This window comes from Topomyia yanbarensis, chromosome 1 (genome assembly GCF_030247195.1).
Source record: "Topomyia yanbarensis strain Yona2022 chromosome 1, ASM3024719v1, whole genome shotgun sequence".
Classification (NCBI taxonomy): domain Eukaryota; kingdom Metazoa; phylum Arthropoda; class Insecta; order Diptera; family Culicidae; genus Topomyia; species Topomyia yanbarensis.
In genome coordinates, this window is record NC_080670.1 from 207,261,610 (window position 1) to 207,284,249 (window position 22,640).

General features: G+C 43.9%; 1 protein-coding gene across 1 annotated transcript; it reads right to left on the reverse strand.

Annotated features, from left to right (window-relative positions):
* Positions 1 to 2,519: 2,519 nt before the first annotated feature.
* On the reverse strand, positions 2,520 to 17,236 carry LOC131689752 (pupal cuticle protein-like). Its single transcript, XM_058975051.1, has 4 exons — positions 16,984 to 17,236; positions 3,258 to 3,475; positions 3,009 to 3,191; positions 2,520 to 2,954 (listed from the first exon to the last, which is right to left on the reverse strand). The coding sequence occupies exons 1-4, from the start codon at positions 16,990 to 16,992 to the stop codon at positions 2,663 to 2,665; spliced, it is 702 nt and encodes a 233-aa protein (XP_058831034.1). The 5' UTR covers positions 16,993 to 17,236; the 3' UTR covers positions 2,520 to 2,662.
* Between the last annotated feature and the right edge of the window lie 5,404 nt (positions 17,237 to 22,640).

Below are 22,640 nucleotides of genomic sequence, written 5' to 3' on the forward strand. Positions count from 1 at the left end.
TACTTTTTTGGCTTCCGCGACCGGTAGCTTGAAGTAAGCTACCTGCGTGCCAAGCAACCGCTCCCTGATACGTACAGAGTTCTGATCGATCTCAACACCGCACTGCTGCTTAACGGCCGAGACGACGTCCTCTGCGTTTGTGATTTCGGACCAGTTGCTTACACTGGAGAGTCACTTCCGCTCCCAACGACCTCATCTGAGCGCCGTTTCCCAAGACCTCTTGGGCCAACCTCCTATACGTTACTCCGCTGGATTGTGCACCACGCTTCAGCACCAAGATCATTTCGCCATCTTTGGTGCGTCTGACGCTCTGCACATCCTGTCCTAAATTCGAGAGGCTTTCTGCCGCCTGCATCGATTTTAAGACCTCCACGTAGCTACCCCCGTTGGTTTTCACCAGCAGGGCCTCTCCTCTGTCCCTCGCCTTCTTCTTCGCGGGTCGAGGTGCGTTCGACTTCCGCTTCCTACTGACCACCTGCCATTCACCATCTTCTGCCGATGGCGCCGGCTGACTGGTGCCAGGTTGCTCCACATTTTGCGCCCGATTGGCGACTTTCGCCTTTTTAGGCTGAGAAGTCGCCTTCTCGGGTCGCCGCCCTGCAGGATCCTTCGCACCCGTATCCGCGCCTTCCAAACGACGTTTGGCCTGATTGGTTGCACGTCGTTTGGCGTATGTATGCCTGTATGCATGGATGTGTATAGGAGCAATGTATCCCTGAGCAACATGGAAGGACAGCCTCTGAGCCGCCAAAACGCTCATGGGAAGCCGGGTGCGCGGTCGTAGGTGTCGTTTCGCGAATTCAGCTAACTTTTCAACAGCAAGGGAGAATTGTGGCATACCTAACCTTTTGTTACTTATTCACAATCATAAACCAAAAATTATCTAAAATTTACAACTAAATGTGCACGGTATCGAACAGCGGTGAGCATAATTTTGTTAAAGACGCTGAATCCCTCTGGATAAAGACTCGCCATCTCTATCTTATTCTTACTACTTATCAGTAAGTGTCATTCCAATCGAGCACGAGACCTGTCAAAAGCCCTCAATCCGAAGAAAGTCGCTTCGAATCCTTCAGGAACAAGGGCCATTGACAGGTCTAGTGCTCGATTGTAATGACACTGACAAATAAATGGTAAAAAAAACGTTCGACGTGTCGAGTCTTTATCCAGAGGGATTCAGCGTCGTTAAATTTTGTGTAAACAAATACACTCTACGGAGCGTATACACAAAATCAGGCATATTTCCACCCTCTGCTGAATAGTTACCCTGTCGGGTTACAACTGACAGATGAATGGTAACAAATGATATAGATTGCGAGTCTTTATCCAGAGGGATTCAGCGTAAATTTTATTAAAATATTAGCCCATGAACGTTGTTATTAGTTCAGATAGGTGCAGTAGTTTTTATTGTATATGAACAATATTGTTGACATAGTAAAAGATGCGGCCATAGGAGTTGAGCAGTTAGTTTCGGACCACGTACTGTTCCTAGGGGTAGATCACTTGTGATGCATTTTTAAAAATCAGCGAAATTAAAAGCATTTATTTCCATCAAAATAGAAATTCATAATGTATTTTGCGTTGCGTGCAATGTTGTTTGCGTTGCGTGTAAGGCGTCAAAAACCTACAGAAAAACAAGCCTTACATTTAACAAAACGTCGAATAAAGTGGATCAGCGTAGGACGTTTGTTAAACAAACTTTTCTGTGGGGTAGTGCAAAGCTGATTTTGCATCATGGAAATTAAATGCATTTTTTCAATTTGATGCAAATTTGTTATACATTCTTAGAGTGATCTGCCCCTAGTACTGTACTGCTAGACAATTCCAGTCCGCGAAATTAGGCGTGTGATTGCGGAGGAAAAGTTTGTTCTCGCTAAAGTACCGATCCGGGGTCCGACAACAAGCTGTGTGGTCGCCAGAAAGAGAAGCCAAACGCTAAAGGCTAATCATAAAAACAAACCAGAAGACGGCGTTCCGTACTCGCTGTGAAGAACAAACGGTATCTTTCACAGTCAAGGATCCGGCGATAAATTCACTATCGTCGCTAGGGAGGTTCCAATCAAGGAGATGAGCTTAGCTGCCTAACCTAACGCAAAGGACCGCTGTAAAAGCAGCCAACGGTAGCATCGGGAGAACTCAGCCGTTGTTTTCCCGGTCGGTCGGACGCAGTAGAGACCACTCGCCGTTCCACCAGCGACATCATCTATATCAAGCCGCGGTGGAGATAATTAGAGTGAAATGAATGAATTATTGGCAGAAGCATTTTGGCCGCCCTGTCATACAGGGTCAGCTGGGCAGAAAAATAACGAACCCAAAAAAGGGACAAACCTCTACTCCTACTACTTGCGGTTGGGGTTAGTAGGCAACTGGTAGAGAGCCGTTGGTTGGTTCTCTCGAACTAGTGTGCCGGTGATCGATAGATGGAAGCAATGTGATAGCGCACATCTGAATGGCGGCGAAGCTGTTGATAATCGAAAAGCGCGAAGCAATCCGGTAACAACAACGTTCCATGGAGCTTTGTGTATTGTGTATATTTATAAATAACTTAACCTAAAAGTAATTCAATATGTACACTGTAGCAGTACCGGTAGGACACAACTGGCGAGACAGTCTCTTAGCTATCAGACTGGAGAACGATTCCGAAAAACCCCGTGTTCCGCGTTCAAAGTACGTTTTGATCTTGGGGCAGCTGGGGACTGTAGTACGGTGGCAGCTGCTCCGCCGGTGGAGGTTCATTTGCGGTCTTTGGTGGCAGGTACTCATTGGACGGTGGTAAATATGTGTTCGATGGTGGTAGATACGCATTGGATGGAGGCAGGTAGGCGTTAGAGGGTCCTGGCGCTACTGTGGTCGTCGTCGTCGTCGTACTTCTAGTCGTGGTAGTTCTGGACGTTGTTACTCTTGGCGCGAATGTGAAAGGCTGCGGACGAGCCACCGGTTGTGCTCCGATAGGTCTACAAGTAGAAGATTGGTTAGTTGTAGAACTGTTCTCGTATCGCACAACTTACTCTGGAATATCCAGATCCAACTCCGTTATCGGATGGTACCCGAATTCGTCGGCGGTGTAGCGAACGCGATACCGTTTCCCATTCGCTCCCGTGTAAGTGTAGGATCCCATGACGACAAAGGTTTTGTTATCGCTGCGCAGCTTTCCGATCTGTTCCACCTCGATGCCGTTCTCCGTTTCAACTCTAATTAAATAAAAACCGGATTAAGGATCTTTCAACAACAAAGCAACAACGAATCTCGATACTCACGCATATTTAAATTCGCCTTTACCCTTGTTCTTAACCTGCGACATCAGGATCCCGGCCTTCATCACGTTCCCGCTGAAGTTACTAGGATCTTTGGTGTCCTCCACGGGAAAGGTGAACTCATCCTCGGAGAACAGATCGTCGTTCCGGTTTTTCGAGGGGACCTTAATTTTGATGGCCAGGGTGATTCCCACGATCCCACAGGCGCAGATCGCTAGCAGCTATAATTACAAGAAGAAAACGAAATGGCGTAAAAGGTTAATTGTGGTGAAACAGAGACAAAGTCAACGAAGACACCTGGCTGAAAATATGGTCTGGAACAGGTTTTGTTTTTGGTATATAAGTTTTTTTTTTGGTTATCGGGGAACGCCCATAACGGGATGAAGCTGGATAACGATCAAACGTTTCATAAAATTTTAGTGAGTGATTTATTGGGGCTTATTGATGATCTCTTTTGCGACTGTTTAGGAGGTCGCACTTTTAGTTGTCGGCTGGAACAGGTTGGTTCGTACGAGCCGTTTATTTTAAGGCAGGAAGGGGGCTAAATTTGCATAACCTTTTCGTCTGTTCTGGGAAACCTTTCTACCGAAACAGTGGGTAAATAAAATTAAAAATAAATTTATCAGCGCTTCGACCCAACTAATGAATTGGATTCGTTTTGAATTGGTCTAATGATAGGTGATTAAAATTTTTATAGGGTTGATCGGAGTTGGCTAGGCACGCCTTGAATTATGTTTTCTTTGATTGTCAAAATCGTTTCGAAAAAAAAATCTTATGGAAAGAGAACTGCTGAGAGCGCATTTTCTATCGTTGGATTAGTGCTCAGCTGTCAAAAGTTATTCGAACTCTTGTTGTTTTTGACTTGGGACGTTACGTTTTCGCTTTTTCATCAGCAAGCCAAAGCTTCTGTGTTTGTTTTCCGAGATATCTCTCGGAACAAGCTAGTTGTTTTTGGCGTCCACACAAGTTGTCCCACTGTTTGAATTTAGTGTCTAAGTTGGTGCTTGTAACTGATGAGATGAATTCGAAACACAAACATAAAACTTGCACAAATCGGTTCAATTCAAATTATTTCCCTTTTTGGAATTCAGCTACTTTTAAATTCGACCGAACAGCGATTTATTTTTAAAGACATACAGCGAATATTGATTGCAATTCATTGAATAGCGAATATTTTCCGGCTGATCTAGTCTTCTAGATTTTTTACCACAGTTGTTTCGAATCAGCACAGTTCTAGTTTCTTTCCACAGTACCCGTCCGTCGCCTACTACAGTCCTCCTCAGAACCTGCGCCTACTTTGTCGGTTGAGTTCGGTTGTTTTCACCAACTTGACACCGGGACAAATTAAATCAGAATATTCATAGGAAATGTATATCACTTGATCACTCGAATCAGATAGGGACAGGACGCAAGAGGCACCAGAAGACAGGGGCGGCATTTCAGATGCGCGTCCCAAAAATAGACCCCCCGCTCATTTGTTTCATTTCGCGTGTTGAATGATACGAACCGAAACGTAATATTCAAATGATCGCCATTCAAATGTTTCCAGCTTTTGCGTGAAAATCCGAAGTTCAGCACACATCAGAGACTCATATAAACATATAATAAACAGACACAGTCACGGGGGTTCAGGGGTTTTATTTTTGCTAAATGCTAATTGGCTCGGTGGTCCGTCTACAAAACGGCTCTATTTTGTTGCACGGATCAATGAATAGGTAGAGGTATGGATCTGTCTGGGACCGAACAGGTTGTGGTCACATTTAATCCCATCTGTTATATGTCCCTTTTTCGCGGGAGTTGGCTGGCTTAGAGGGGGACATTTAATATTCCGATCGTGTGTTCTTTGGTGACTGAAAAAGGAGGAAATTCCAGTCCATTTTGGGGTAACCTTTGTCTCCAACTGGTTATTCCTGACTGTTTCGCGCGGTGGGGGCTTGTGTCGTAGCGAAGAAATTGATGTTAACATACGTGTTGAAAATGGAATAGGAATGAATGAATGAAATACGTGGTGTCTTCTGTTTTGCTCTCGTCTGCTAGAAGCAAGACCAGGAATAAATTAGTCCGATTCTCGGGAAAGTTTCCCTGAGAACTTAAGTACTTTGAGAGCCTTTCTTCGTTTACTTTTTCGGCAATTTGCTGACATCTCGACAAACTTATAATTACGGCGTGTAAGCCAACTGGCAACAGTCTCTTTGGGGGGAAATGCCGGCAAAACCGTTGAGGGCCGTTCACAGCGCTCAGAGAAAGAGATTTTTTTTCTTTTGTTTACTATCAACTAATGACGCTGAATTCCTCTGGATAAAAACTCGTCATCTATCTACCATTTATCTTTATTTACTTTTTAACTATATTCAATTAGCTAGAGATTACTGGTTGGAGAAATTTATTAAAATTTGGAGCCATAGTACTCAGTAAGAGTGTGAAGTATACAGATCGGAAAACTAGAAGTGGCAGGGACACTAGAAACAGGCTTAAAATCCTACAGGCTAGTCTTTTGTCTTCTGTTGGTAGGGGTCGAGATTAGGCAGCAAAACTAGGAATCACTCAAGTCTACCGACCTGCCTGCTGGCAGACAGACAGACTTGTCTCTCTTTACCGTGAGAACCGACAAAAGAAAAGCCATCAATGAAATTACTGCTGTTCATCTCTGTTTACCTCTCGAATGCCGGGATAGATTTTTATTAGACTATTGCCATTGCGCTTACAGTCGTAGCGGGTTTGCTACATTATGTAAGGTGGTGGCTGTGTTTACAGTGACTACCCACGCTGCCGATGGATTCCCATCAGTTCCGTTTTCTTTTTTCCTTTTTATTTCAACTAATATGTAGTCACATTTGCAGGCTCCGGAGCCACATTATGCAACCAAGTTGAAACGACTTTTTCATACAAACTTGTATACAAAAAAAACCTTTCGTTTCGAAATGCGAAATGTCGTCCGGTCTCCAATACAAATAGGGCAGAGAATTGCGGTAGGGTCTACCGCTTCTGCCAACAGTTAACGAGAGCTCGAGCTCTCGATCGTTGGATCCTTCTTCTAGTTGAACAGCATCTCACCTTTCTGAATGCACCTGCTTCTTACTACATTCTCCCCCAACTCCTTAAGGAGACTATTGGAATTTTCGAAAAAAAATCATTTTATCGATAAATAACGAATAAAAGATCAGAAGCAGAAGTTCGTATGTCTTTTCATTTTTTCACAAAAATTTCGTTACGTTTAAAGTGGGTAAAGGGTAATCATAAGTGCAACAACGAGGTGTTAGACGGGAGTGTGTAGCACACGCGTGAACGCACCCCACCCGCGATGGGTTGTCAGTCGCGGGATGACGGCAGCACTGGCAGCTGTCAAAACCGAAACCGAAGTGATCACCTGCCGAACAACCCGGATCCCAAAAAAGTGGCACCGCAAATTGGAACATTCACTTCGGGTTTAGTGCCAACAAAAATATTCAACGGAAAAAGGTGCAAATACGCTGGTAAAATCGCTATAAATACGTGCAATGTTTTCAGTGGCTTCGCGTGAATGAATATTTGCAAGAGCCCGTGACTGGAACGAGCCACAATTAGTGAACGAAAAATACCGCTTCCCTGTCAAAGTCGAGTAGGCAACAAATTTTGATTGCTCTGATGGCTGGTTAAGGAAAAATCGTATAAGAAAAATAAACGAACAGGATATCTATCTATTTGTGTGTGGCAACGACGGGGCATTGATAGTTCTGATTACATTGGAAGGCAATTAATTAGGCTGTACCATCGTATTTGACTTTACTCGATTTTCAACCAACCTGTTGAAAGGTTGCAATCACTTCCATCGATTCAGAGCACCGGAACCCAGGGAAGAGGAGGAGGAGGTCACGACGGTAGAGCGGTAAGTCTCACTTTGTTCGCTTTTGTTAGTGGGTCAGCTAGCCTTTTTTTCTTTCAAGGCAATAAATTCTCAAATATTGCCTGATTTTCCGCCGAATCCATGAGAAGCTCCCCTTAAGTTTGGGATCCTCTCTCTCTCTCTTGTTTAAGGACCTCAGCGTACATCACGCCATCGTTTGCTGTGACGACCAGAGACTCGTCTGACTTGACCTCTCTCCCTTAGTTTCTACAATTCGCCATCCGCTTTCCATTTTCGGCCGTTCTGCTGTTCTCCAACCTTCCTGGGTTTTCTTCGGTTCCTTCTATTCTCCTGATGTTTCCCTTACTCTTTTCACGGAACGAGTATTTCGGTCAGCTTTCGGCTTCTGTTTTCGCTTCCTCCGTGGTCTTCAGCGCATTTTCAGCGTTTCAAGCTCTCTCCAACAACGCCATCTGTTTGCACTCGGAACCTGCTACGGCGAATTTGATGCTAATCACAAGATCCCTGATCTGTCCGTAGAACGTCTCGATTTTTTGTCTCAACCTCATCACTTTGGGCAACCCTGATGGTTGATCTTCTTAGGTAATGTTTGATTTCGTTGTGAGCACCTTGGCGTCATAGTGAGGGTTAACGCAGTCCTTCATTGGATATCGCGTTCAGAACCGGATCGACGCTAGTCAGGAATGTTCAACTGAACCTACTTCAACTAAGGACTAAGGTGTCGGGTTTCGAGAAAGGAGATAGCTAGTACCATTAGCTCACTCGCCGTTTCGGGGAGGCGTCACCCATCCTTACTGGGGTAGTGAAACAGTGTGACTGTGGTGTTCTCTGCAAGCCCTGTAACTATCGTTCCCACCATGGGGGTTCATTTTCTTTATAGTAAGATTTAAAAAGCTTCATAAGTCTGGCCTGTAGTGTGTTGGCAGCACTAACACCGCTCCTTACTCTTCTTCCTGCCTTCTCCCCAAGGCACTGCATCAAACCATCACTTCGTGGAAAGGCTGGTTGTGCTCCTTCGCACCTTTTCCTTTTCTTCACGAAATTTCCGCAGTTTACTCGGTGTCTCGGTTCATCCATTAAGTTGCTCGTCTTTGACCCATTTAGCTCCCGACTTTTCTCTTGTACAGTCTTGTACAATAGACGGTTTGGATCTTCTGCGTACTTGAGCCATTTAGCTCCAAGTTGTGTCGTGATCTACTCGGATAGTCCCCGGCGGTGGATCTAGCTTACTCCACGGGGCAAGTACCCACTGTTCCATTCATCCACTTGCTTGATCATCCCGCCATTTTCGCTGTAGAGCCGCCGACATAATATGCACAATGCTTCCGCTAAACGCGTCCCACGTGCGGGCTTGCATCTGCGCCGCTGATAGCAAACATTGCACTTCGCAATCGTGCATAGTTAGAAACCACGCACTTCGTTGTCTCTTCAAGGTCTGTGTATTCCGAGCGACTCCGCATGCCGGATCTGTTCAGGTGCTTTCTGTAGTAGCCATGTCCTGACAAAAATTACGTCACATGATGGTGGACTTCCTCGTTTTTTTCCAGTTCATTCACTTGGACGAGTTCGGGATCTTCCATCTTCTATTCGCCGTGTTGTCATATTCCTCTTGCCACTTCCTCATATTGTCAATCAGCGTTTTTCGTCATCCCTGTTTCTGAAGCACTGCTGAGTCCTGTAGCAACTCAATGGGGATCATTCCAGCAATGACGCAGTTCGCTTCCAACGATATAGTCCGGTAGGCACCAGCTTCATGATCGTATTGCTCAAATATGACTTGTCTGTACTCGTCTTTACTGCCGGGAACCAGGAGAACGGACTACCGTACCGAAGAATAGACGTTAATACGCTCGTCAGAGTCTCATTTTGCTACTAGTTGCACCGCGTTGTTCGGTATGATTCTGAGTTGCTCTTCCCACCTTCTCACAGGCTTAATCGACGTAACTATTAAACTTCAGTCGGTCCTCAATTAGTGCGTCCAATCGCTTAACCTCACACTTGCAGTCTATATTGGATATTCTGCGACCGTGATTTTTGCCAGTCACCTCCCTTCTTCTAGTGATTCCCTGACTTCTGTTTCGTAGAAATTAAATATTCTGCAGTGGTACTCGGAAACCCCCATAAGTTTTGAGGAAAAGCCCGATCGAAGTAAGCGGTGTGCGCGAACGGACGATTTTTTCATTTGACGTTTTTGCTTCTGCATGTTTCACAAATTTTAATAGAGTAAGAATTGATAAAGAATGTTTTCGGTGGTGTTCCGGATATATCTCTTCGTCTAGAATGCTGGGTCTGAAGTGGAAGCAAGAAACTCCGCGGTTATCGGTGCAACGTCGATTCGAATCCACCCAGCATCATCGCCATCGTTTTCAAGAGACTAGTGGATTGAGTGGTCCAGGTTCTCACGTCCATTAGTGGTGTATCGGGAAAGTCGCACTACTCGAAACCGATACTCAGATCTAAATGACAGTACGTATAAGATAAAAAGGTAAGTCTTGAAGGCAATGAATTAAAATTTTATTAGACACTAAATAAATACGCGTCAGTTCTATGCGCAGTTATTCGTGGCAAGAAATCGAAAGCTTGATAATAATACTGGTATAAATTTGATACTCGTATTCTATTTGGGTGGAGCTTGCCGACGGGAAAATGATCTCGGAATGTACCACTAGGACTCTGTTATTCTGAAATGGGTCATTGGAAAATCGGCAGAGCTAACACCTTCTACATCCCAAAAATCGAGTTGTTTACATGCGGGAACCAGACCATATGCGGAAAACTTTTTCATAATACCCCTGCCGGCCAGTGGGATTCGGAAGGTCAACAAGAAAAGAGGTACTCGGGAACCCTCATGCCATGTAGCGCGAGCTATCGGGGAAGTTACTTTCATCGATGCATTTCGGCAGCGTACTGAACATGTTTGGGTTCTCAATGGGTAATATGGGGGGGGGACAACATATTTACACAATAGATTTGGGATTTCGCCTGGTCCTGAGGCCTTCCTCACTTTCATGATTTTCGCGATAAGCTCTTGGTGGGTTATTCGGGTTTCTTCTCCATACTCATCCTCCTCCCTGTACGGTGGAAACGGCCAGATTGCTAGTTCATCATGCTGCGGGATAAGCCCTTCAATGATGACCTTCATCATCTCCGGTTACCTTTGAGGTGGCACAGCTAGGCCTTTCGTCTTCGCAGTGGCAACTCTGTAGACGTCCTTCCTTCTCAGTTTCCCGATTCTCGGCCTTCAAATATAACTGCTTCGACGAAAACGTCCTTGTCAAAGATCGCTTTTTTCCAGCTCCGCTTATTTATATGACTCCAATGCGATTCAAACTGCACTCTGCTTCCAATGCAGGTATACTCCTCGCACACACTCCAGCTCATGTTTCCTGGCAGAAAGTGACAGCGATGATCGAATGCGGCCCACCCTGCGGTAAGTGCTAATAGTATCTTCATTAGCATTATATACGTTAAGCTTTGCTAGAACCTCTGGTAGATGGCGCCCAGGTCTAGGTTTCTGACTAACGTTCCCCCGGGACAGGATTTTGTCACAGGTTAGGACAAGTTTGCTATGGATGATCGTTTCAAAAGAAAGAAGCTGTTGAAATTCACTTCGCTCCGACGTATCTGATTTGGCAGGCCATTTGCACTTGTTGCACACATAGTGCACCATTCGACAAATTTACAAAATCGAGTGCATCCAAAAACGACTGTTGCCGTTTTTGAGAGAACACGATCAAAAACCGTTGTTGCGGCTTGATTTGGTGTCGTGAAACTATTCCACAAGACCGTACAAGAGGGGTATGCGGCTAGCGGATTTTGTGTCAAAAGACATGAACTCACCAAACTGCCAAATGTTTTAATCAATTTTGAGAGCCCCTTTAAGGATAACTAAACATTCGTGTATGCCCATTCATTTCTCTCTCTCTCTCTCTCTCTCTCTCTCTCTCTCTCTCTATTCTGAGCTTTATCTCATTCCAAGGATCTCTGTTTTACGAATATCGTTCAAAGACTTCCGGTAGCTGATTGAATAAGCGATTTCTTACAGTTCAGCATTCTGAGGTCACCTTGTCTGACTCCACATCGGTGAATATTTGTTCCATACAACAAAAAGTTCAACTTTTCATCAAGTATCACTCCAAGATATTTCATGAGCTCTACCCGGTCGACAACTGTACCATCTATTTGGATAAATCCGTTACAACCAACCCGTGAGCGTATTGTTACTATCATAGACTTTGTCTTGGTTATGTTCAGCTTCAATTTCTTGTACTTTAGGCAATCTGAGGAATTTTGGATCTCTTCGTTCTCAATACTGCAGCAGTCGTTGTAACTGTCTTCCACCTCAAACAAAATTATGTCGTCAGCAAACAAGTTTACATCAGCTTTCCGCAAAGTTCGTCTTACGTCATTTATATACAGAATGAATAAAAGAGGTCTAAGTACACTACCTTGTGGAACACCAAGGCCTACTGCTGCTGCATGTGATACCGCGCTATTATATCTCAGTACTTGTATGTGATTTTCCAGTTAACTGCTAAACCACTGCAAAGGTTTCCCGCGGAAGCTATAACGCTTCTATAAATTTTGCAGCTTTGATCGATCAATAGTTTCGAAGGCCCGCTTCAAATCACCAGCTCCCGGCTGAACTTCTTACACACGGGAGTAAGCAACTATGTAAAAAGTCCTACACCATATTATGCCGAAAGTATGGGAGGAAGAAGAAGTACCTGCTAGCTGGCTAGACGTCGGTGAATACCAAACCGGTTTTCGTGAGGGTCGTTTAACGGCGGATTAAATGTTTACCCTGAGACAAATCCTCGATGAATTCCGGAAGTACCACTTGCAGACACGTCATCTGTTTAAGGCAGCGTACGATTCAGTGAAACGAAATGAATGACATCTTTCGTAACCTTTGATGGATTGAAGCAGGGTGATGCACTGTTGAATCTACTGTTCAACATAGCGCTCGAGGAAGCGATTAAGAGAGCTGGTGTGCAGAGGAGCAGTAACATCATCACACGATCTCACTATGTTCCTGGACTTTGCGGAAGATATTAATATTATTACGATCGATCGACGTGCCCGGGAAGAGGCATTTTCGCCTTTTAAGAGGGAGACAGCGAGAATTGAACTCATGATTAATACCGGCAAAACAAAGTGCATGGTCGCTGGTAAAAAAACGTGGGTTCAGTAGTGGTAATTGTGCTAGATGGTGAAATATTTGAAGTTGTAGATGGATTATTGTACTTTGGAACTCTAGTGACGATAACAATGTTACCCGCGAGGCAGCTGCAAGTAGGGCTTATTGTGGACTTCGTAACCAGCTTAAGTCGCGCAGTCTGCGAACTAAGACGAAATTCGCTCTATATACGCCCCTGATTCTCCTGGTGTCTTTACACGGTCACAAAGCATGGACGTTAAAGGGAGTCGACCGGAGAGCGTTCTGAGTATTGGAGCGTAAGGTGCTGCTAACAATGGGGCGGTAAGCAGGAGAATGGAATCTGGCGGCGTCGCATGAACCATGAGTTATACCAAGCAAATGAATATTGTGAAGCTAACAATAAAGGGCGAACACGAAATTACACATTCAACAGGGCATAACTTTTTTACCATTGGGTAAAAATCAACCAAATTTTGCACACTTTCTCATTGATGTGTATTGTTTACATGCTGTCAAACTCGAAGTCGTGTTTTTCGATTCAACGAAAATGGAGGTGAACCAACGCGAGTCGAGAGAACAAATTCTTTCCAAACACCTGGAATTTCCTGACCTGTCGCACCGGCAGTTGGGAAAAATGTTTAACATTCACCATTCAACCGTCTCCAGAGTGTTGAAGCGGTTCCAGGAGCGGTTGACGTTGGACCACGGCAAAGGAGCTGGAAGAAAACCGGGACCGGAGAACAAAAAGACGGAGGAAGAGGTGAAGCGGATGATTAAAGCAAATCCCAACGTCTCAAGTCGTGATTTGGCTAAAAAGATCGGCATGTCGCAGAGCTACGTCCAGAATGCAAAAAAGAGTGATGGACTACATACATACAAGGTACAGAACTTCCCAAACCGCGATGAGCGGAAACAATCGACGGCTAAAACTCGGGCACGGAAGCTCTACGAGAAGATGCTGACAAAATATGGCTGCTGTGTGATGGACGACGAAACGTATATAAAAGCCGATTTTAAGCAAATTCCGGGGTTGGAGTTTTTCACCGGCAAGAGCAAGTCCTATGTGGACGACAAATTTAAGAAGAAGAAAATGTCGAAGTTCGCCTCCAAATATCTCATTTGGCAGGCCATCTGCTCTTGCGGACTGAGGAGTGAGCCTTTCGTGACAAAGGGTACAGCAAATGGCGAGATCTACAAATCTGAGTGCCTCGAGAAGCGTCTTTTGCCGTTCTCGCAGCAGCACGACGAAGCTCCGCTATTTTGGCCAGATTTGGCATCATGCCACTATTCTAAAAGTGTCCTGGAGGACATGAATCCGCCAAACTGTCCGGAGCTGCGCCCGGTGGAGCAGTACTGGGCAATGATGAAGCGGGAACTTCGGAAGAGCAAGAAGACAGTCAAAGACGAGAAGGACATGTTAAGAAAATGGAAAAAAAACTGAGAAACTGGTACCGGATGACACTGTAAAGACTTTGATGGAGGGCATCAAGCGAAAATGCGTTCATTTTTACACTCAAGGCTCCATCGGTTAACTTTTCTTTTGATTTTTGAAGTAAATATATGTATAAAACTACCCTAAAATTTTGGTTTGATTTTAAACATTATAAGAAAATTGGCATGACATTTTCGGTGTCGCAATAATTTCGTGTTCGCCCTTTATTCAACAGGGAACCTGGAAGATGTCGTCGGCTTCGTGGCAGGTCGCGTACACGTTGGCTTTGTGCGGTTGAGGGGAGGACCTGTGGACGCTCAACGTTTAGGGCGACTGAAAGCGATTGGCCTATGATCGAGTCCAGTGGAGGAGGATACTCCATTCGGCGTTGGCGCCTCGAAGAGCAGCTGTAGCCCATCAAGTATCGAGTAAGTTTATCAAAAATCACTCGACAAGCTAGATTTGGCTTACGTTTAAAGACATGTTTATATTCGTTTGGAGTCGCCATTAGGTTTTGTAGTACTAATTGGTGTTTGGATACGCGTAGTTCAGATATAGCCGTTTCGAAGCATTTTATTGCTCTTAATTGTGGACTCCGTACCATGCCTTTGATCTGACAGGTTGTACGGAGGCATTCAGCAGCTTCTTCGACTGATCGTGCAACCTCTCTCAGGGTGTGATCATATCTAAGAATGGCCCACAAAAATGAAATGAGGAGAAGGTTGAATAAGGTGAGTAAAACGTACCGGAAACGGCTGTACAGGCTCTAATAGAGGGCGTCAATTGCAAATGTCGAGCATTTTACTCAAACTCATCCTAAAATTTAACCGACGTGTGTAAGCTATAACCAATACATATACTGAACGTCTGTAAAATTTTCGATTCATTTCGATAACTACAGCCGATTTACCAATCAATCTAAAGTGTCACAATAATTAACACCACATACTTTATAACGACCTTTCTGGCAATCGGTTCATGGCTTATTCCCGGTCCAAAGGAAAACCTTGTCGCATATTAATTACACGCGTTGTTCTATAGTAAAGGATCATTCACGATCGCGGTAACCTGTTTCTTCTGTGAACCATTGAACTTTGACAATTAGCAGTCATATCCTTAGACTGCTAATTGTCAAAGTTCAATGGTTCACAGAAGAAACAGGTTACCGCGATCGTGAATGATCCTTTACTATAGAACAACGCGTGTACATTCCAGCTAACGTTGTCGAGATTGAAGGTGTAATAACCGAAGCGTTCTTTACTGTCGCTGATATACAGAACTATGGGGGTATCTTTAAATCTCAAGATATTTGAAGTGAAACAGTTAAACTCAGTATCAGGTACAGAGGGCGCAAAAGTTATCACCCCTTCGTAATCATTTCGAGTAACATTCGAAGGTGCACTTTCTGCTGCAGTAAAGTGACACAGGCAAGACAATCCAACCCTTCCCTGATCCGACTCGACCATAGTAACGCAAAGCTAAGCATGCCACCTATCAAGGTGTGTTACTTAAAGATGACTAATGATAGATCATTTATTTCGAGTCGAAACCAGCTGCTGAACCGGACACGTCAATACAATATCAATCCATCCAGCTATCAGCTGGGCACTGATCTGCCCGTTAGACCGACATCAGAACGAACCGAGACTATACGAAACGACAGCAGATCCTCCTTCGAAACGGATAAGATCGAGCCGGAAAAATTTACATCTTAATAAGCCCCGAAAAGTAATCAAATTATCATTTAACAGAGGTCACCGCCTCTCGCGGCGGTCGGCAGTCGGCAGTCGAGTGAGTGAGTGAGTGCTCTGAGAACCGAATCGATCGATCGATCGATCGTTTGTATCACATTTCAGTCAAATCCTCGAAACAAGATGATTTGTAGTCGGTTTAATTTTTTCATTGGTTTTTTGGCGTACAACTCGGTGTGGCGCGAGATTGATTTACTGCCGCTCATTTCGAATGCAGAATTTCGCTTCGAAACGCACGTACGCGGAAATTCTTTTGCATATATGTGTCTTCCAAAGTGATAATTGGTGCTATAGACTTGACACCTTTCTTCTGCTGCGTCCGTGATATTTTGGACGATTTTTTTACGGAAGAGTTATGATAGACTTTGAGCGGGTCTCGGATAATCTTGAAGACGGATTCGCTGCATCGGATATGCATTTTCGATAGTGATAACAAAACCGATAACCGGATTCATCAGTATGTGGAATCGTGATAGGTTGATCATAGTGGTTTGTGATCACGTGAATCGACGATGGTTAAAAATATAATCATGAAAATGTCATGATCCAGAATTTATCTTTAAACAACCTCGTGTGGCAAATGTCATGGATATAAAACGGAAATAGCATCGTGAACAGGTTGCTTCTTTGACAGTGAACTTGCCTTATTAAGGGGTCAAACTATAAGTGCTGTTGACCACTCCATCTTAAGTTTCTCTTTTGTTTAACTGGTAGATTAAATATTTTTCAGTATTGGAAGTGTTTCTCACAACCCCTGTCACCATGTGATATTTTCAGCGATCATCTCACTTCACGTCCGTTACAATCTCTTCAATAAAATATTTCGTGAATTTTCAAAAGGTTGACGAGTTCTATTATCTTGGAACATGCTACTGAACTTCTTTGTCTGGTATAGCGACTACACACGTGTACAAAATCTGCTCTGAACAAATCGCTGATACTCCGTGTTGCTCTGTACTGCCATAGGGCCTGTACGTAGATTGAGACAGACTAACGAGTGCTCGGTATGGGAACCAGAAGCTGTGCCAAGTATACAATGATACAGGTACTGGAGGGTTGATAAACCACGGCGGACTACATTGAGCTACCCTCGAAAAGGTCGTCAATTTCGTGGTAGTGTAGAATCGTGCGAACTGACCCCAAAATTGAAAAACTTTTGTCAAAATTCGGAACACTAGAGATGTTCGATCACGATGATGTTAATGATGATTAACAAAGCCGTAGAAAATCACTATCGCAAACAAGTTCAAGCGCAACTCATTCTGGAGTCTACTAATCAAGTCACCACATTGTCGCAAGTTGCTCGTGTTACTTCAAAACGACGTCTGTGGCCTGTGACGGAAACACACATAACAACCATGCTTTAGCAATCGCAGCAATCGTTGATTTTCCCTAGAAAATTACTCTCAAGATTTTTCATCATTTCGACCTGTCAGTCTGTAGGTAAATACTTTTCTTTGAACACCATCACACAGGACACCGCTAAATCCTTCAAATATTCCAATCTATCTCCTCATCTCTTTTTAAAATGTCACACTTACAAGCTTCATTGTCAGCTTCTTCCAGGATTCGAACAGGCTCGGAGAAAGTTCCTTGCTTTCACTCGACGCGAACTTCCGATTCCTTTTCGACGTCCAGCCGAATGTGCGAAGCCTCAAGAATCGTCACAGTTCAAGATTCGAAAACACAATCAATCGACAGAAACAGGAAAAAAAAACCCGATCGAGGACAAAGTCACACACGCGCGCACACCCGAACAACCGGAGATGCTGATGATGATGCTGCCAGGATCAGCTCGGCTATCAAACTAAACCCGATCGGTGGCAGGAGCGTCACTTTATATCGCGCACCACGACGACCACTTTCAGCGCGGGGGTCTTCTTCAGCGTTGCGCTGCTCTAGGAAACCCGAACAAACGCGATCAATCGATCGCGACCGAAGGAGAGTTTTTTTGTCTTGATTTCTTTCGATGATGGATTCCGGTATCCCGGGTACCGTCGTGATTCGATCAATATGCGAATGAAAGCACCAGATGAACCAGTTGAGTGTTGGTGTATGCAAATTTTTTCGAGTTCCCGCGTGAGATTATTGCCTTTCTAATGGGTAATTTGCTTTCGGACAACAAACCGGCTGATCTATTCCAGAATGGGGTTATTTGAAGAACGATCTCTTTAATCGTTCCTGAAAAAAAGCGAACCCAGGTGTTGTTCGAATCCGAGGAGGCGTTGAAAAAGAGCAAGCGTCTATCGTTGACAGCAAAAAAAATGGTCGTCTGAATGATATTGATAAAATTTTAGAACGTTTCTCTGGTCCCAAACGCCATCAGGAGCAGCATAGTAAAAAGAGGGGAACTGGTTCTTAAAACGTGTTGTGGTTGCTTATGATGGTGACCAAAATCCGGTCGTCGCCGTTGTCGGGAATAGAAGAAAGAAATCGCACAAGAAAGAGCCGGTCTTTTTTATGCAAATTTTTCCGGTGACTTTTCGGGCATCAAATTATATCTCGCTCACGGTAATGGGTTAGCTTTTGCTGTCTCGCACGTATTACTATACAAAAGGTTATATAACGAGCTGGACAGTATTGTATGCAGTAGCTTTGTCATTTTTCGTTGAATGCAATTTTTTTTTTCGTTTGGAAAATTTGCAGATTTTTGAATGCGCTTCTGATGGAGACGCAATGTCTGACGGTATTTCGGTCGTCGACTCTAAAAAACACAACCGATCGCAGTTGGCGCCTTTTCGACTCGTTCGCTCGTTGCATCCAGGATGACAGTTGATGAAAATCATTCCCATTCACAGTGTTATTATCCCATTACAATCAAACATAAGAATTGTCTGATAAACGAATAAAATTTCCATTCGGTGAGTCTGCTTTGCAGCAACGTGAAACCATCAGGTCCATCATGCTGATGGGAACCTGGAGTGGCTGCCCCTTCCCCGGGCGTTTGAGCTGATCTGTGAAGAGACAGTCTGCGCAGCGAGAAACAGTAGACATTATGGTGCTAAAGTCAACTTGGAAACGTGATAGTTTTGGTTTTATGGAGCCCGAAGTCCGTCTTCCTCGTGTATGCTGCCGCTGCTGCATTGTTTGGATAGCGGAACGATTGACCCGGCGATTATTTAAATAATATTTAAATGGACAGATAAAATTAGTATTTTACGCGGTTCAGCTTGATTTGTTCAAGGTTTTTTTATGTTCGCAAAATTTTGAACCGCATGCGTCGAGCTAAGACCGTAGAGATTGCTACTTTGTTCGGTGCCGGGGTGTGACATCACAGAAGCATTGCTAACGTGATTTCGAATCTATACCAGCTTTGGGTGTGACAATTATTCTGTGACTTTTTTATAGGGAAGTGCAATCTTCTGTTTGCTTAAGCCGTGTGGTGTCCGGCGGGCTGAAATCTTTTTGCACTATTTCAACCAAGAATAGAACCTCTGGGAACTGCTCCCATGTCGTAAGAGGCGACTAACAACATGCTAGGAGTTCCTAGGCCGACGTTTTGCTCCGTACCGAAGACTTAATCTGGACGGACCTTAAGGTTTTCCATATTACCGTCTTTCCAGTCTGTATTTAGTGAATCACTGACATATACTCACCTTTTCTGATTCGCCTTTCTTGATTGTGTACCAACGTTTTAAGTTTCTTCTGGCGGTTGTATATTAGCCGTAAATGACGAAATCTAATTCTACACTAGGTAACAGAATATATTAATATACCGGCACTTCCACGCCAAGGTTTAACTTCCAAAGCTTTGGCTTAAAAACCGTTTTTAAAAAATGGAAACTTTCATGTAGGAAATTTATTGAATTGGCCTAAGATGGAGCTGTCGAATTTCACAAAAAGCTTTTTATGTTGCAAGTGATCTGTAGTTGTGTTAAATTAGGTATTTTTCTATTATATTTGGAACCGTCTACCGACAAATCTACATTTACGAATACCTCCAAAAGTGACTTCTTGAGGTCTCATGAAGGCCTGACACTAGCTTTATGATACTTTTGCTTTTCTAAACAGTAATAAAAATCTCAACATTCAAGAACTTCACTTTGTCAGAAAATGTAGGGCCATCGGAAGCTAAAACTTCGTAAAATCGCACTCCTGGTCCTTTTTTCAGTGCAGTACTCTACGTCACTCGTTCAAATTTGCACCGCTCTTATGGTAGTCGGTATTTGCTAGTATTACTGTTCTCCCATCCATTCTGGTAGTCAAACGGTGGGATAGCAAAATTCTTACAAGTTTCCTATCTCATGCCTCCACGCGATTCTAAGTCTATTGATGACATTTGGTCCTTAGACCGCAGAATGAGAGGGTGCGAACAGAATGAGAGGGTGCGAACAGATCTAGTCGAGAAAACATTGCCGTAAAAATGAATAGTTGATCGGAAATTAGCCCCAATACGACTAATCTGACTAGTATCTATGAACACGGCTCAATACGTATTGAAAATTCGCCGCGTCTGTTTTTATGAACCTAATTTAAAGCTCCGTTATTGCTAACAAGCCCGTGCATCAGATTAACAATCCTTTATATTTCCCTTCAGTGTTCGGTATTATCGCTCGTATACTTGTATTCCACAAACAATCCGATATGGAAAATAAGAAATACTTTCCTTGATTTATAACATCTCGCGCTATTTTTGCCAGTATAATATGCTGTCACTTGGTAGTTTTCAAGCCAATAAATATATCGTAGAGAAGAAGTAGCGAGTTCTGTCCAAATACTGTTGCAATAAATAGTGATCCGGCCCATTACGCAGATAAGATTAGCTTTTCCAGGCAATACTCCCACGATCGGCTGTGTGGAGTTCAAATTGTTTTTGTTTAGGGAACATAGTATACTCTCGGTAGCCGGCTGCCCAGAGTTTAAAAATAACCAAAAACTAAACAAGATCATCTCTTTTTCGAGTGATCGTGCACTCGAAGACTAACTAAACAACTACCTAATAAAATATGCTTTACAGGTCGCATCGTTTGCTTGGAGCGAATCCTAGACCTGATACCCTTCCAAACCACCAACTCCGCGACACCTATGGAAGAGTCTGATGAATCGTCGTCCTTCCGTTAAGTAGGTGGAGCATCAACACTTCCTGTCTACCTTATCCTTTATCCTTCCCCGTGAACGATGGAGATGGGGGCGGCCGGCAATGATGGCTATCATGCTGTTGAGGTTTTAATATGGGTCGAATTGGTATGAATTCCTACTTACCACTTCCTAAGCAACTCTTATTAGATAATCAGCAGTCAAACATGATGAAGTCAGTGTGCAATCCGCCAAAATCATCGTCACAACGCAACGCAACGCAACGCAACGGAAGTGCAATCTTCTGTTTGCTTAATTTTTACTACGCCAATCACTTGATAGTTGATAGCTCTCTCAAAGATCAAAGTTATGGTTGCCGAATGTGAATGTCAGCGTTTTATGTCGAAAATAGTTTTATAACCAAGCTAAACTTATCTTGTACCGTAGTCATTAATAAGAAACATTTTTCTTTCAGGACACTCTGTGGATCGCGATGTAGAGGATGTTGAGCCGGTTCTGACAACCGTTATGGCCTGTTCGAAGTGCTACGAATACATATAAAAGTCGCATGTGATATGTTTTAGAAATAAAAATTATTGAGAATGATTTTAAGATTTGTTCCTCTATGATCCGTCACCGCTGGAGTTCGTTATTCTATTGGGAGATTCGACGAAAATTGAGCTGAATTTAGTTTCATAAATGGAATTTCAACAAATCCAAAACTCGCCTAAAACGGATATAATTCTAACATCTCGACGATCATCAAGCTTGCAGCCCACCACCAATACCAACAACGAGACATCCATAATGGATGGACTGTTTGTCACAGACGGAATACCGAGTAAAGTGCATGGAGAACCAATTATGAAGATTTGCCTTGCCCTACAACAATAGAACCTCTGTTAACATTTTTACTCGCGGACATGTCATCAGAGATGATCGATACAGAATTCATTTGCACTACGAGTTGAAGCATCATCGTCTTATCGACAACACCCCGAATTGATGGCAATTTTTGGCACTGGCGAGGGAGTATTCGATCAAAACACTCAGCACGGCAAGCTTCTACGCCGAGGTCTTGGTCGAATGCAGCAACAATTCTGCATCTTATTGAAACTACTAACCTGCCTGCCTATCGGCCCTATTCTGCGCGGCGTGTGACGTGAGACGACTAATCTCACCTCACTCTACGTGACTTTTCTCACCCAATTCTGAAGAGTCACTTCGGGTGACGTGAGACGCCCATTTAACCGCAATGGGGAATCTCACCTCACCCGAGTCGACTCTCAGAATAGGGTGTGAAAAGTCACGTGAAATGAGGTGAGATTAGTCGTCTCACGTCACACGCCGCGCAGAATATGGCCGTATGTCCCACGGAACCGTTTTTCATTTAAAAAAAAACTTACAGCGAATCACATATATCTCGAGCAAATGATGGAGTTGAGAATTGGTCATCCCTCGGTTACTGAGCCTACTCTGGAATGCCTGCCATACCTTCCAGAGGCCCATCCAAAGCTCAAAATATTTCTAGAATGGTATTTGTACGGGACGCCAGTAGGATCTCAATTACAGCATGCTGGTAATGGCGAACGTCAACGAACAGGACACGCATCACGAAAAAGATACCAACTTTGGGCTGTCAGTCATGCTGTTCTAGTCGCTAAGTAAGGCAGCGTGACATCGACTTGAAACGGAGAGTGGGCCAACGCTGTGACTGCCTCCGCCCGTGTGAAACCTTGGCAGGCCTCAAGATACTTTAGAAACTTTACCAGAGCCGGTGGGTCGTAGGTTCAGCTGGAACGTTCTCGATTTATGCCGATCAGGCTCTGATCTCTATTCCCACGAAGGATCGTGTACATTGAGATAGCGGCCCACCCGCATCCAAAAACTCCAGTGTGATTGGAAAGGTACGCGCAGAAAAGGAGGATGCGATTGTGTTTGCGAGGAGTAGTAAGCTGCGGAGATTACCATAAACTATAAACGGCTTGGTAAAGAGTTAGCCCCAAGTAAACCAATGAGAGATGGGGCTCCAGATTCCAGAATCGAGAGTTCAGTTTGAGATCAAATGACAACACCACCCAGAATGACTCACATCTTGGGAAGTCGTACTCGACGGAGGTGAGGAAAGAGATCGACGACTATCTATGAGTTCACGAAGGACAAGCACAATGTGCACACCAAG

Excerpts from the sequence above, each read along its gene's own strand:
- LOC131689752 (XM_058975051.1), bottom strand. Across the intron at positions 3,192-3,257 it reads AAAGGCGAATTTAAATATGC|AGTTGAAACGGAGAACGGCA; the intron begins GTGAGTATCGAG and ends TTATTTAATTAG. Across the intron at positions 2,955-3,008 it reads TTGGATCTGGATATTCCAGA|ACCTATCGGAGCACAACCGG; the intron begins GTAAGTTGTGCG and ends TTCTACTTGTAG.